Source organism: Myripristis murdjan, chromosome 11 (genome assembly GCF_902150065.1).
Source record: "Myripristis murdjan chromosome 11, fMyrMur1.1, whole genome shotgun sequence".
NCBI lineage: Eukaryota > Metazoa > Chordata > Actinopteri > Holocentriformes > Holocentridae > Myripristis > Myripristis murdjan.
In genome coordinates, this window is record NC_043990.1 from 16,216,992 (window position 1) to 16,232,704 (window position 15,713).

Below are 15,713 nucleotides of genomic sequence, written 5' to 3' on the forward strand. Positions count from 1 at the left end.
CTGGACCTTTGCCCCTAGTGGGGGTCTGGCAGTGACCTGATTTTGTAGCCAGCCAGCTTTGTTTTGATGATATCTCCTGATATATCTTGTGGAGAGTTAAAATAACTGCAGTCATTTTTGTACAAGATGTGCCACTGAAGACTGAAAATGTTAGCTCTGTAGTTTTTCTTGAGTAAATGACAAATTAATGGTTGTGGTGTGTTTCCTGTTGCTTGTTTGTATCTTGTAGTGATGCTGATAATAATTATCATGATTATAAGCAGTAGTCATATTTCACCTGTTCTGCATACTTACTGTGTGTTGCATGATAAGGGTCAGAAGGGTCAGTTTGTCTGCTTAGATGTTCCTCATTGCCTTCTCAGTCTCTTTCCTCTACACCATCTAACTTCTCCTAAAAAGACTTTTTTTTTTTTTTTTTTTTAATCCAAGATCTCTGTTTCAAAAACACATGATACTCAGATTGCTACCCATTGCAACAAAACCACTGGACGTCCAGAGGTGAAAATGGTGTCCAACATCTTGTCTCAGTCTGGGTAAGGTTGAAAAAGCGTATTTTGCCCAAAATGTTGGCGTATTCCTTTAACACTTGATGCTGTTTGTTACTCTTGCTACCATTAAACATTTTTTGAAAAGCACAAAGCGTGTTAGTATCGGGATCTTTTCGTGTGTCTCTTTCCTGCTGAGGAGCACAACTGGTAAAAGAAAACACACACAGTACAATGACTGAATGTGTTTATTAAAATTGTTGTCTCTTAATCGTGTGTGTGAGTCTTGTAGATGTTGGAGCAGCCTCTCAGCAGTGATTGATTGGAGATCTGTGCTGCAAAGACAAACATACATTCAGTTTGACTGGCACAACATGTGTCTGTTTTGTGGTATAACATTGTGCAGGTCACGGCTCCTTTCCAGGATCTTGAGCCAAAAGGAGTACCCCTGGCCACTGAGCATCAATTTAAAGGCTCCGGAGGTACCATGGTCTAATTTAGTGCAGGGGAGGTGTTTAATCTGTTGTTTTGCTTTTTTATGATACAAGTGTAATTTGTAGCACTGATTCACTTCATGCAGGTTATGGGGAGAGATGTGTATAATGTGTATTTTATTGAATGTGTTGCAGTTTGTTTATTTTGATGTCAGCTGAAGGGCAGATTTCCCTATGTCGTGGTAGGGGTGTGGTTAGTGCCAGCAGCAGGCCATATAATGCTGCCATTTGAGGACAAGCATTGCTGCTGTCAGGTCCACAAGCTGCCTGTGTCCATGCTCTGTTTGTGTTGAGTGTTTGGTTCCTATAGCTCTGTTCTTCATGGGTGAAAGTAAGAGCTCTTTAAAGAGACACCAGGTTTCACCACCCTTGTTCAGCAAAAAATTTGGCTGAAGGAAGACGCTCCTGTGCAGCAGAAGGGCTCAAGGACTCCTGAGTGGTTGGTGCCAGAGTTAAAGAAAGAAATCAAGTTGATGCTGGAGTCGGGTATAATTGAAGTTTTCAGCAGTGAATGGTGCAGCCCTGTTGCCTTGGTCCCTAAAAAGATGGCTCCCTCGGATTTCGTATTGACTTTAGGTATCTGAATGCTGTGTCTCAGTTGGAGCCATATCCCATGCCCAGAGTTGATGACCTGATGGAGAGAGTTGGGAGAGCACATCACCTCCCTTGACCTCAGCGAAGGCTGTTGACAGGTGACATTAGCACCAGATGCCCATGAACTGACAGCCATTAGGACTCCATTTGATATGTACCAACTCAATGTGATGTCATTTGGCTTCTGGGGGGCACTAGCTACTTTTCAAAGACTAATGAAGAGATGTATCTGAGTTTTCGGCTATCTACTTGGATGATGTGGTCATTTTCAGCTAGTCCTGGGAGGAACACGTCTCATCTGCAACAATTCCTGCAACCTGTTCACCCTACAGATGGACGCCTATGGAGATTAGATTAATGGTTAAAATCAAAGTATGGGCTGATTAGGGCCATCCAAATCAGGTGGATGTCCAAAATGGAGAAACCTACGGTATGTACATCCAGCAAGTGTGTTGCTCTTTGGTCAGTGCTACAATCTCATTTTCACTCAGTGAAGTCACAAATTAAATATGAGAGGTTAATGTGTGTACATCATGTTGGTCATCTTTGCCTTGTGGTAGGGGAGAGTGGGGTAATTTGTGCCAAGGGGCAAGTAGTTCCACCCCTGTTATCTAGAAAACCATAGAAGAAGTTGGTCATGTGACCACATATTTTTGAAGAGGCATCCATTTCACTCATCCTGCAAAGAAGGGAGACACATGGCTTGAGTGGTAAGCACATTTCAGTTCAAAAAACATTTTTTTGCCCTCCAAAGTAAAATTTTCATGAGCAAGGTTTTTTGATTGCTGTGTTTGAACAATTATAGAAAACTTTGAAAACAGTTCACACAGGTTTTAGTACTTTAGTTAGCTACACCATGAGTCTATACAGTTAGCATGATGTTTGCTCAAAACAGCTGGGGGATGCATTTTTTCCAAAATGGTGGGCTTGGGGTAAGTTGTGCCAAAGGGCCTTGGGGTAAATTGTGCCAGTGGCACAACTTGTGATTATATACTATATATTACTTAATTGTATTTTATTGTTATTGTACATTGTCTTCTTACCTTTGATCACTAAAACTATTCAGATTCAGATTCAGATAATCTTCAGGTGCTCCTTTTGGCCTTTTTATTTTGTTCTGGGTATGTGTTCATGTGGCGCTAGGCCCTGTTATAGAAAAGTGACCTGTGATCTTGTTAAAATAATAAATAAATGTTAAATAAATAATTTTGTATTGAATTTGTATTGCTTTTATATAGCATTATCATTTGTAAGATTAAAATGATCTGTTTTACTTCAATTATCAATGGCACAGTTTACCCCAGTGTATTCTCTCTAATGGCACAATTTACCCCGCACCGGGGGCAAGTTGTGCCACAAAACCACTTTTTTTTCGAAAGCTATATTTCTCAAACAGTTTATATGAGATCCAAAGTGATTGTTCCCAGGGATGCACAACATCCTAAACTATATGTGCATATTTTAGTTGGAGGCATTACTGTAACCCCCTCGCTTTAAAGGCACTTAAAGTAAAAATTGGCACTATTTACCCCACTCTCCCCTATAGAGAGCAGCAGGCCAAGAGGGAGGGATTTGTGTACAGAACCAATTGCAGGATAGCATCACTGATGAAAAACCAGCTAAACCCAGCTTCTAATGTCTACCTCCTAACCTTCAGCTTCTGTTTCCCAGAACTCAAAGCAGCGCTGGAGGCAATTTGTCAAGTTCCACTTGAAAAGGTGAGACTTTCAGTGAAACTTCGAGTCAGAGTTAAATGAAATTTTAACGCCATTCAAAATATTCTACAAGCACATTATACATGCACTACCGAAAACAACAATTAATGCATAAACCATGCTTAATTTTATATGATTGGATACATAGATGGTACAACAGTGCACAATCTTATTTATTATGACAGTTGAATGTTGTTGAATGTCAATACTTGTGTAACATTTTAAAAGTGATTATTGATCTGATTGTAGACGAGCTCTCCGGCTTCTTAAACGACAAACACAGAGAGACTTGTGTGCCGGCCACATCACAAACAGGTATTGTACACTGGAAACTGGAATGCTGATTTACAATCACAGCCTGATTCTGTCTGTTTTGTCTGACAATGATTGTCAAGCTCAGGTTGAGATTAGGTTGAAAGTTAAACAGGGTGGCATGTAAGGTATCAACCTTAGTTAGTTTTTGCTCACACATCTTCTTTAGTACCACAGTTAGATCAAAATATCAAACACCTCAACATTCATTTGGGCAGACTGTTGTGAAATTTGGAGAACAAATTCATGTCACCCACAGGATAAACCCGGTCAGCTTTGGTGATCTCATGTCCTTTCCTCTAGCACCACCATCAAGGGCAACACTGGCAAACCCCATTCTACCATTACTTGCACTCCTGCTACATGGATCAACCCTGCAGGGTGCCAGCGGCCAAGTGCCTATGCTAGTTTTTATGAAAATAACACAGCACCCTCTAGTTGTAGCAGATATATGCACTGTGGCCATCAACCCCCAGAGTAAAATGCCCCTGTTCTGGTATAGGGTTAAAATTAAACCTAAACTATTTGATGGGGCACTCCTATTTAAAAAATGAATTTGTCTGAGTATGATGACATCCAAGCAGTATCTCCCACTTTATGTTTTGTTTGGGACCTGTGAAAAAGTTCTTTCTACTTTCATCGACCTAGGTGATGGAAGAGGACAAGCCGTGCGCTCTGATCTCAGACGCGTGGAGCGAGCATGACTACCTGAAAGAGCTGAGTGACCTGCTGAAACAACACTTCCACACCATCAGCTACAGAGAGTTCCTCCAAAACCCTGCTCTTCATGCCCCTAAAATCCAGGCTATTCTCATGTTGGCTCAAAGTCCTGCAGCTGAGCCCTCACTGCTTCGATTGCTTCCCTCCCTGAAGGTGATCGCCAGTGGAGGCGTGGGCATCGACCACCTGGATCTACTGTTCATCGCCAGTCTTGGGGTGAAGGTCACTAACACGCCGGGTGTGGTCAGCGATGCCACTGCAGATATTGGAATGGGTTTGCTTCTGGCATCAGCACGGAAGATTGTCCAGGGTGAGATCAACACATGAACCAAACCAAAAAATGTGCCACCACTCTGATCCAATACACATGTCCATCCAAGCCCAAAATTTAACCAAGGGCTACAGCTTTCTCGAAGCTAAACCTAAAAAAAGATTTTATGTGTAAGTTTTGGGGGCCTATCTTACACCTAACGTAAAGCACCGCCAAGCAAGACGGAAGTGTGTCAGCTGACGCAGTTGGCATTTTCACTGTGCACTTACATTATTAAAATAGAGCCAAATAGCAAAGGGACAAAATAGAGTTTAAGTTAAGTTTTTAAGTTTTTAAGATAAGTTTTTATTTTTATAATTCCTCAGCACCATTTAGTGGCTACCACTGTCTGCATTTATATACAGTCTTAAGTGGTTGGAAATTACAGTATTTAATTTATCATAGATGCAATAGTCTTATACTACACCACAAGTCAGTCTTACACATAAGATCAGAAATGTAAGGAGCTACAAGTTGTGACAGGTCAAGCAACAGACATATGAAACAAGTTGTTTTAAAATAGAAATAAAATAAAACAAAACAAAATAAACAGGATATATGTCAGCATCAGAGGATGTGCATCCAGTTTTATGTGTTAGTTAGTTGGTTTTTCACTCAGTCATTTTGTTAGTTAGTTGGTTAATTAATTAGTTAGTGTCTTTTTGTACTGTAAAAGTACAAAAAAACATTGGTCCCAATACAGACAGTTGACAAAGGAAAAACCAGCTTAGGTGTAGGTTAACATTGCTGTAAATGATCTTACAATACCATTAGAGACTCTTGCAGAAGCAATTTGAGGTTATTACAAACGTTTGGTGGCACATTGCCTCTTTAAATGTATTTGGTCCTTTTTCCTAGGTCACCAAATACCTGTGGACTATAAAACCACTTTTTTACCAACCAACCTGATGGGATTTCAAGTCACAGGGTCCACTCTGGGGATCATTGGAATGGGACACATTGGCTACAAAATAGCTCAAAGAGGCAAAGGCTTTGAGATGAAGATCCTGTATCATAACCGGAACAGAAGGTAAAAGCAAATACTGTGCTACTGGTCAGAAAATGTATTTCTTAAAGCATATCACAGGGATAAAACCCAAATATATATATATATATATGTATACACTACTCACAAAAAGTTAGGGATATTCGGCTTTAGGGTGAAATTTCAGGATGAACCTAAAATGCATTATAACCTTTACAGGTGAACTTAATGTGACCTTCTGTAAACTTTTGAATGCACATGTCCAACTGTTCAATGTTTCAGTACTTTTTGCACAAGTTGCTGTTCTCTAACAAGGAGTTTAACGGTAAAATTCACATCAGGTGTTTGATGCTCCAGCTCATCGAGGTCGTATCATTAGGGAACGGCTGCTGGATACTGGGGTACCTCAAATGGAGTGGCCTGCACTTTCTGAGACCTGAATCCCATAGAAAACCTATGGAATCAGTTGAGTCGCCGTGTAGAGGCTCGGAGCTCTGTACCCCAGAACCTCAATGTCCTGAGGGCCGCCCTTCAAGAAGAGTGGGATGCCATGCCTCAGCAGACAATAAGTCGACTTGTGAACAGCATGAGACGTCGTTGTCAAGCTGTAATTGATGCTCAAGGGCACATGACAAGTTATTGACACTGACATTTTTTGTTGTGGTATACCCACCACTGTTGTTGGCTTTTGTTTCAAGAAATTGTTTGAGAGGAGGAAATCACCAGTGTATGCTTCTACTTAAATGCCCTACTTTCATTATATAATGTCACTGTAGCGTGAACATTTTACATTTTCCATAAATTTCACCCGAAAGCCGAATATCCTTAACTTTTTGTGAGTAGTGTATATATATATATATATATATATATATATATATATATATATATATAAAGATCCACAGGGCTCAACTGCTCCAAGCCGCGGAGTTCTATGCAGCAACATAAAGTTATCAAGTGTGGTTACTGACCAAATGTGTAGTTTTTGCTACATATATTACAATTTATCATGTAGGCTATGTTATTAACCACTAACAGATTCTCTGAAATCAAAGGGCTTCTGTGAGACCATGTCAACACCAAGACCTATTTAACATCCAACTAATTTATGCACAGACTTCAGATTTCTTTTTAAAAAGAGTCTTGCAGACAAGGAGAGAAGATCTGACAGGAGACTTTGTGGCAAGTCCTCTTGACTGGCCATAACTAACAGAAAGTATGTCATTAAAAAATGTCTTCCTGGAACTCCTACAAAGAAGGAACACATGTGAAGATGAGACATTTCCTTGAGGGACTCCAGATGTTACATGAGCCCATTGGCTGTATGTGTTGTCCACAAGTACTCACTAGGTCCTGCCATAGAGGTGATCAGGAATTGAAGCTATGTCCCAGGGGTCTGAAATAACTTCACTGAACCGCTGCATCAGTATTGCATGACTGACTCTATCAAAAGCCTTATCAGCCAGCGGCACCCAGATCTCTGTGCAATCACGAGAGTCCCAAGAACCAGAACTGCAGCATTTAGTTAGACCAGCTGTCGTTGAACTCGACCTTTTACCACAGAGGGGATGAGATCACAGTTTCCTGTCTGCACACATTTCTCCAAAAGCTTAGCTGTTACACTTGTTAAGGATGTTCGTCTGGTCTGGTTTTATTGATTTGTTCCAGGCTTCTTTGGGATACTTATATTGAAGGACTGAATGAATCATTGAAGAGATGAGCAATGACTGGAGCTCGATCTCCAGCATTTTTTCTGTCATTCATGGCTTGTCTGTTATTTTAACTCTTTAGGCATGCATGTTTCCAACATTGTTGTGGCGTGGGCCTCCACTTTGTTTTCAGTCCCCTCAGCTGAATACACATGGTTCCAGTCAGTCATGGCCATGCATAGTCCCAGTGCCTCCTTAGTGGTAGTATTCACTGTCCTTGTACATACAGACTCCTTCTTTGGCCTGTGAAAATCACCTTTGGGCATCTGATACGATCTGATATGTCCAGGGTGTTGATAAACTGTACAATGTTATATATCACAAGATTCAAAGTTGCATCCTCTCTTGTGATTTTTACTAATCAGTACATTCACTTTTAAAGTAAAGTAAGGAATCAATGAGGCTCATCCCCTTTTTCTGCTGGGCCCTGTTCAGAAGTGCTGAAGATGAGAGGGCGGTGGGGGCGACTTACTGTGAGAACATGGACGACCTGCTGAGGAGGTCGGACTTTGTCATGTTGGCTGTGAACCTGACCCCTGAAACCACAGGTCTCATCGGCCAAAGAGAGCTGTCTCTTATGAAGCCCACAGCAACTCTGGTCAACGTTAGCAGAGGTGAGCATGAAATGTTTCCTGGACATACTGATCCTGATTAAGAGCTTATTATTTGTTGCTGTATGATGAAAACCAGGTCTTTAGCCTAATAACGCTCTTTCCACGTCAGGTCTGGTTGTGGACCAGGATGCCCTGGTCAAAGCTCTGCAGTCTGGGACGATTCATGCAGCAGCCTTAGACGTGACTCACCCTGAACCTTTACCAAGGTTTTGTTTCTCTGAAAATACATTCACTTCAATTTGAATCACTGTCACTTTGTCATATGTTTGCAGTTCAATGTAGCAACTATACAGGAGTTTACTTTGCCACAGCAACAGTGAACATGGTAGCAGAGTCCATACTAACATATGGTACACTTTATCCAGTAGAAAGTCATCAGTCCCACTCTTTCATTCATTGACCATCTAATGATACTCTACAACTCTACTGCTTCATCTTGTGCAGGGATCATCCTCTCCTCAGCCTGCCGAATGTGCTGATAACCCCTCATGTTGGCTGCAGTACCTACCAAACAATAAGGAGGATGGTGGAGGTGATGGTCGAAAATGCCCGGGCTGCAATGAATGGCCTGCCAATCCCAAATGAAGTGAAATCTCAATAACAAAACTCCTGAGTGCTGACACTTTTGTTGGTTCAGAAAGCTCACACACTTGTGTCCCTTCATAAATATGATTTTACAAGTGATTAATGTCCTGCCCACTTAACAAACTTGTTATTAAGCAAATTGAATGTGTTAAATATCACATATTTCTATGTCCATATATTTGTTTTCACATAACACATAGATGTTATGAATATGAACGCTTTATCTTACGTCAAAAGTCATTTTTAAAACTTACAACAAATGAGTGTCTCTTCATTAAAATGTAGATGTGTGCAGTGAAGTGCTTCAAACTCTGATCATATTGTCTTTTCCAATGGGGAGCTTGCAGCGTAAGTATGAAGTGTCTATCAAATTACTGTAAATTACTGTGGTCACAAAAATGTGTCTACAGACAGATGCTGCATGACAATATGTTCTGGACCATGTACCCTGGCGACGGGACAGAAAAACAATTTGGTTCTTATGTTTCTTCACATACAGTGACTTAGATAAACAGTTTTAACAGTGCTGTGCTGTCAGGTAGGATATAAAACTAGAACAATCATGATTACCAATGTTTATTGTTACCACTGGAGACTCTACTCGCTTATTTCTGAAACAATTAAGTTAAGTAAGTCAGTAAGCCGGTGAGTGACAAATCAGTATCTAGGCCTTCCCCCCTGAGCAGGGATCCAGCAGTGACATGATCTTGTTATTCTTCTTCTTCTTCTTATTGTTATTATTATTAGTAGTAGTAGCAGTAGTATTAGTAGCTGTAGTAGTAGCAGTAGTAACAGTAGCAGTAGCAGTGGTAGTAGTAGTAGTAGTAGTAGTAGTCGCTGTAGCAGTAGTACCACTAGTAGCAGTAGTAGTAGTAGTAGTAGTAGTAGCAGCAGCATCAGCAGTAGTAGTAGCTGTGGTAGTAGTAGTAGTAGTAGCAATAGTAGTATTTATTTTTATTTTTTTAAAATAGAAAGACAAATAAGAGTGCACATGCAAATCCAAATAAAAGGCACAAATTAAATTATAATTAAAATTCATTAAAAAAAAAAAATCAGTTCGGCAGTATAACGCATAAAGCATAGATATAGAAACGTTTCTATATGTATGGCATAAAGCACATCTCTGACGTGTAAAATATCTTTGTAGCGCTGCAAGCTGACCGCTCTTCTGCCTGTTTGAAATTAATACTAAAGCCACTATTTTCAAATAATATCCTGTGGGGAAGACACAAGGCGATAAAATAAATAAATAAATAAATAAAAAATTCATCTCATTAAGTGGGAAAAAAAAGAAACGCTGCACTTCTAAAGAAAACTATAGAGGCATTTCATTCAGGCACTTGCAGTGGATACTAACGTGGCCCTTTCGTCATCAACAATCGACGCCGTGCCGCACCAGCGTGAAAATAGTAGTGAAAGCTGCTGAAATCACATCATTTCAGATATCCTGGTGAAATTTCAGCTCCAGCAGTTTGTGATCTGACACACAGCGCCATGTTTGTGGCCGCGGAAAACACACAGCCGTGCTTCAAAGGCTTCACTCTGATCCTGGTGAGTTCATGGACGCTCAGTTTCACTTTGACACTGAGGCATCACACTGTGATTATTTCCTCCAGAGACGTCTTTACAGTATCTTATCCACTGCACAGGTTAGCCAGCCAGCTTAATCCCTTATATCAGGTGATCATGTGTCTGTCATAACAAACTATGGAAATTTGAGAGTTTTGTCTTGAGATTATAATCCTCAGCTCCTTCCTGTTGGCATATGACCCTGCAAAGTCCAGCAGCAAACCCCCAAATGCTATGAATCCTTTATAATGGAGGAGTAGGAGGTTAAAGCTAATGTCATATTTCTCAGTTAAGTTTCTAAACAAATGCTGCTCTTTTCCTTTATAGGACATCCTAAACTCCAAGTGCATGAAGTATACATGTGACCTACATTTTAATCTGAAAAGATTCTGTGAATATCTTTCTTATCATGAGTAATACATCAGCCTTTACTTAGTATTCAATCTGTGTCTAATTGTTTCTGACTGCACTAAACTCCCATTGTCCCTCTGTGTTTCTTGTTTCTTCTCTCTGTTTTGCGTCCAGCCTGCAGTGGCTGTGGGGAACGTGGGCCAGCTGGCGGTGGACCTCATCGTGTCCACCCTCAGCATGCGGCGGGTGGGCTACATCCACACAGACTGTCTGATCCCCATGGCCGGGAACAACCCGTACGCTTCCAGCGCAGAGGACGCCCAGGAGTTGCACACCGCCGCTGAAGGTACCACCTTTGCCCCCAGTTACACCTCCGATCTCCTTATTCCTCATAACCAGCTCTCAGCCGCTCCGGTCCTCCAATCTCGTTCTTTTATCTATTCCAAACACCAAACCAAAGGTGACTGCGCCCCAACTCTCTAGAATAATCTGGAATAATCTTCCCCAACCAATTTGTTTTGCTGAATCTCTGGACTGTAAAGACTCATTTTTATGGACAAGCCCTTCCATAGATCTCCATCGAAGATCTTTGGAATGACTTTGGATGTATATCTCTTCTCTGTCTGTGCTCTTTTATGTACATTTTTATGGATTTGTTTTTATTTATAAGTGTGTAGCACTTTGTAACTGTGTGTTTTTAAAAAGTGCCATCTAAACAAAGCTTTACTTACTTACATGCTTACGCTTATGGATCGCGCTGCAGATTATTGAATTTAGGATGTCCCGTAGACTGATATTCATTAAAAACAGCTTTAAAGGACTGCCCGATGAAGATATGGTCCCATTTTTAAGTCGACAAGATCCTGATTATATTTCTGATCATTGTTATTGATTATTTTTAAGTTTTTTGACAGCTATGCAACAATTGATTCTTCGTCATAAAAAAAAAAAAAAAAACAACTATATAAATCCTACACATTATGAATGCCCAACTGATATTGTCTTTCATTGACAGTCTACACAGAGGCAGAAATGAAGCTGGCAGTGCTGCAGATCAGGGCACCGATTATTCAGGTAAAGCTGCGGTCTGTCTCATCAGCGTGATTGATTGAATGTATATAGACTAGGTGTTTTTCATATGTGTATTTCTATAAGTTGTTTTTTGCAGATCAAATTGCACTGTGACTTTCAACAGTCTGACTGCTCAGAACATCCTCTGATATCTATATTCTCTCCAGTGTCTTAGTTTTCAGCCCTGATAAGTGAAATGTTGTTGAAATTTCACTGAATGGAATTAGCTTTAATTTATTCTCTGCTCTGTGATTTATTTCTTCGTAGACAAAATCCAGAAAGTTCCGCAAATTGCTCGTGTCTTGGATCAAAGCCAGCGGGTTCTCCAGGACAGTCGTGCTGTCCAGCAGCCATGCGTACCAGCGGGATGACCAGCAGCTCCAGAGGTACGTAATGAAAGTGTCTAAGTGAGTACTGGTGGATGAATTTAAATCTGTCTTTCGGCATGGCTGCTGCTTTGTCACCAGAGGGCTCCAGTGAGCAAGTGGAAATGTTTCAAGTTCGAGTTTATTTTGAGCCTAAAATCACTGTTTACCGTCTCAAAGGGATTCACTGGCCCACATGTTTACAAAACCCCCTGACTTAATCCTCATAACAGGCAAGAAAAAAATTCCCAAAACACCCACAGATGATATGGGGAAAAATGGAAAAAATCACAGAGAGAGGAGAGTCCTTCATGGCCAGACAGGAGTGCAGTAGGTTTCAACCCAGTGGGCAAACTACAAACTATACAGTCTTAATGCAGAAGAAAACACACCAGCAGACAAAATAAAGGCAGCAAAAGCAGCAGGGGGGTTGACCAAGGCAGGCGATGCAGACACAGCAAACAGAACGACAAAATGTAGCAGAGACCTCGTGCTCTGGAGGCTGATGATGCATTTCCTCACCCTAGCTGCAGCACTTCAGCTCTCATGCTGCTGTGTCGATGTTTGTGTTTGGCAGTGACCCCCTGAGGTACCTGCTCACTCCGGCCCTGCAGAAGCTGTGTGGTGACGCCCTGAAGGAGCTGGGCTGGAAGGAGATGGAGCGAGTGGCGGCCTTCCCCGGCCTCACGGACACCAGTGCGGAGCCCCGCCTCTACATCCCCGGAGGAGGCATCACCAAGGGGCTTTTCACGGACAGGTACCACCTCACCACCGAGGGCCCCACCATGAACACGTCAAACCACGATTTGACTCATCGAGCACCAGGGAGAAACTAGACCTGGGTTTTTTGGCATATAGTTACATGTAAATAAAAAGTAAATAAAAAATTCTGTACACATTAGGCATTTTCTAGGGATTTTTTAGGCATTCTCAAATGTAAAACAACTCCAAACATAATGCACACACTTCTCAGTCACAGAATCCTTCGCTTGCGGTTGAGAGTTTTTTGAAACGCATAAAGCTTATTTGTAGTCATCTTTTAGCGTGTGGCCTTTACTTGATTTATTTATTTATTCATTCATAATTGTGTTGCACACCTTTTGAGTATGAACCCCTGTGTCTGCTCTTTTTTGCATAGGTTTTTTTCCCCTACAACCTCCCTCTCACTGTTTTTGATGTTTGATGTTTTGATGAAAAACAGCATATATTGTTACTTATTGATGATGGAGAAATCAGTTGCCCACTACACCAGTTTTTATTGATCAGGTGTGGTTATACATACAATGAGTTCGACTCCGGTTTACAGTTGCTTCTAGTATTTACATCTATCACTCAAAAATAAAATAGAAATGCAACAATTAAGAAGTAAATAGGAATAAACAGAGTACTTGGAGGTCAGTATGCACACACAACAAGGTGTGTCACCACCACGCAGGCTGTTGTTATGGCTGAATAACTGACTGTCTGTTTCTTTGGACTGGGACACAGGACTGTCTGTTGTAATACGACACAAGGGAGAGGGGCTATTTACAAAAGTGTCACATGTACACGTTTACAAATGTCCATTATTGTGACATTATTATAAAGTGGGCATGCTGACTAAACCCTGTTTCTGAGCATATTTGTTTGTGTGTGTGTGTGTGTGTGTGTGTGTGTGGCGTGCAGCTGTGCAGAGGAGCTGCCTCTGGCTGTGGTGCTGCTCTTCTGCTCAGAGGGCGACAACATCCCCGACTCCTTCACCCTGCTCAACCACCTCAACGACTGGCTCCACCTGCAGGCCAAACCTGTGAGTGACGCTCCTGAGCAGAGGGCCTGCCTGTGCTCTGCTTTGAGACACAACTCTGTATATGCTATATCCTTGAGACATGTAATAATTTGCACCACTTATTATTAGTATTATTATAATTATTATTATAATTATTTATTCATTTATTTATTTATTTATTTTTGCTGCCTGAGCTAATGTCAGCCTCCTGTCAGTGTTTGTTGATAGATTGACAAGTTTATTGTTTACTAGATATGTTCTGGCTAGTTTGGTACATCGTAGAGATAGGAGCATAAATATCAGAGAAGGAGTTGTTATATAAAGGTACAGTTCACCCAAAATACAACAAAAAATTATATTTTCCCACTTTCCCCTTGGGGATGAATAAAATATTTCTGATTCTGGTTCTGATTGCCCCTGGTGCATCCACTTAGTTTATGAGTGATTTGGCAAGGTTTCCAGGCCGTGATGTCTCCTGTGTCCTTCACATCAGCCCAGTGAGTTGGGATGGGTTTTACATGTGAAAAATTCAGCAGCAACAGCCCTTGCCAAAAACGGTGATACAGTTTGCCAGCGCTCGTTGGCAGGAAATACCTCCTAACAAAAGCCTTCGCTCCAGAGGGCTATGGATCATGCCAGCTACCTGTGTCATTACTTTTTCGGAAAGCGCTGCTGTTGATGAGTTTTTCATGTGCACATTTTGGATGGGTTGAGTTCGTCCCCCATTGTGCCGGGAAACAGGGAAGGTTGTGGCAGACTGGAAACTATCTGGATGAATAGACTGCACCGGGGTTGGGTGGGAAATCTTTTTGTGCTGTTTGAGTGAGTGAACTGCTTCTTTACAAGCGACACAGTGACGTGTTTGTAAATTGATTGTCCACAATATGGATTTATATACAACTTTATAGTACAGTGGGTGATGAGATTATAAAAATCTAATCCGCATAATGTCTTAACTCCATTTCCAGAGCCAAGAGGCCAACAAGTGGAAGATCCCGTCTTCATGGAGGCTTCTGTTCGGCAGTGGCATCCCTCCCGCTCTCTTCTGATACAGTACACACGCACATACAGGAAAGCACCGTTTTATTTTTAGTGTTTTTGAGGTTATTGCCAGTTTACGGGTACAACATGAATGGTCACTTTGTACAGAAACTCCCTCGGGTCCGTCTCTTTTCCCGGGTAACAGCCGAGCTTTCCGGTCACAACGGCTTCGGACTCCTCTGTCAGCTGTGTCTCAGCTGTGGTTTCAGAATTTCTCATTAACGCTCAGTTGGCATCGGATCATCTCAGTGAGAAGAGCGACTATTTGTGTCCTCGGGAGGAGCTGACAACCCTGGAAGACACTGCCTTCAGTTACAAGATGCATCACAGTGATGACTCACAATCATTATGTTAGTAATGTTTAGTTTACCCAGCCCACTCAAGGATGACGGGGCCTAAAATATGATTGTAAATGGGCCACACACAAGCACACAGCCAGAACCCTTCTCTAAATCTGCACTTCTGCAATGCCGATGATATTTCCTAGTATTTTAGCACTTTTTTTTGTTGTTTTTTGTTCTTTTTTTAAATAAAAAACATTGTTGACTCATGCGAATTCGGTGTGAATTTATCTCAAACCAAACAAAAAGACTTGATTGTGGGAGCCTCACTCGATCCTGCCTCCACCCACTTGACTGAAAGTGGTTGGCCAGGTGCCATACTGTATTCCTGGCAGTACCGCCTCTGCCGACATTGTAATTTGATTCCATCCCTAAACATGTTACAACCAGTTATAAAGTTGTTCTTATGACAAAGTGAAAGTGCGCCGATGCATATTTTGATCATATCCTGCAGCATTGCTAGGTCAGTGGTTTTCTTTCTACCAGCATCATTGTTTTGGGTGGGTCGTTGTGGTTTCAGTAGGGAAATATCCTGTTGTTCTTGTGCACGCAGCTGAAATAAGGGAAGAGCTTAATAAGAGCCGTAACATTAAAGTTTGGCTTTGACAATGACACACACATCATTTTAATAATGTGTGAACTACTATATGAGGATTGCTGGCCCAAAGGTAAAAGCCATTATAGACTATT

General features: G+C 41.4%; 2 protein-coding genes across 2 annotated transcripts; both read left to right on the top strand.

Moving 5' to 3' along the window:
* Positions 1–4,242: 4,242 nt before the first annotated feature.
* Positions 4,243–8,536, top strand: LOC115367763 (probable 2-ketogluconate reductase). Its single transcript, XM_030063672.1, has 5 exons — positions 4,243–4,630; positions 5,489–5,660; positions 7,757–7,935; positions 8,045–8,141; positions 8,380–8,536. Exons 1-5 carry the CDS (start codon positions 4,252–4,254, stop codon positions 8,534–8,536), a joined length of 984 nt encoding a protein of 327 aa, XP_029919532.1. The 5' UTR covers positions 4,243–4,251.
* Positions 8,537–9,887: 1,351 nt separating this feature from the next.
* On the top strand, positions 9,888–15,238 carry psmg2 (proteasome (prosome, macropain) assembly chaperone 2). The gene is made up of 7 exons (XM_030063540.1): positions 9,888–10,071; positions 10,615–10,786; positions 11,456–11,514; positions 11,779–11,897; positions 12,454–12,633; positions 13,542–13,662; positions 14,610–15,238. Exons 1-7 carry the CDS (start codon positions 10,015–10,017, stop codon positions 14,688–14,690), a joined length of 789 nt encoding a protein of 262 aa, XP_029919400.1. The 5' UTR covers positions 9,888–10,014; the 3' UTR covers positions 14,691–15,238.
* Positions 15,239–15,713: the final 475 nt, after the last annotated feature.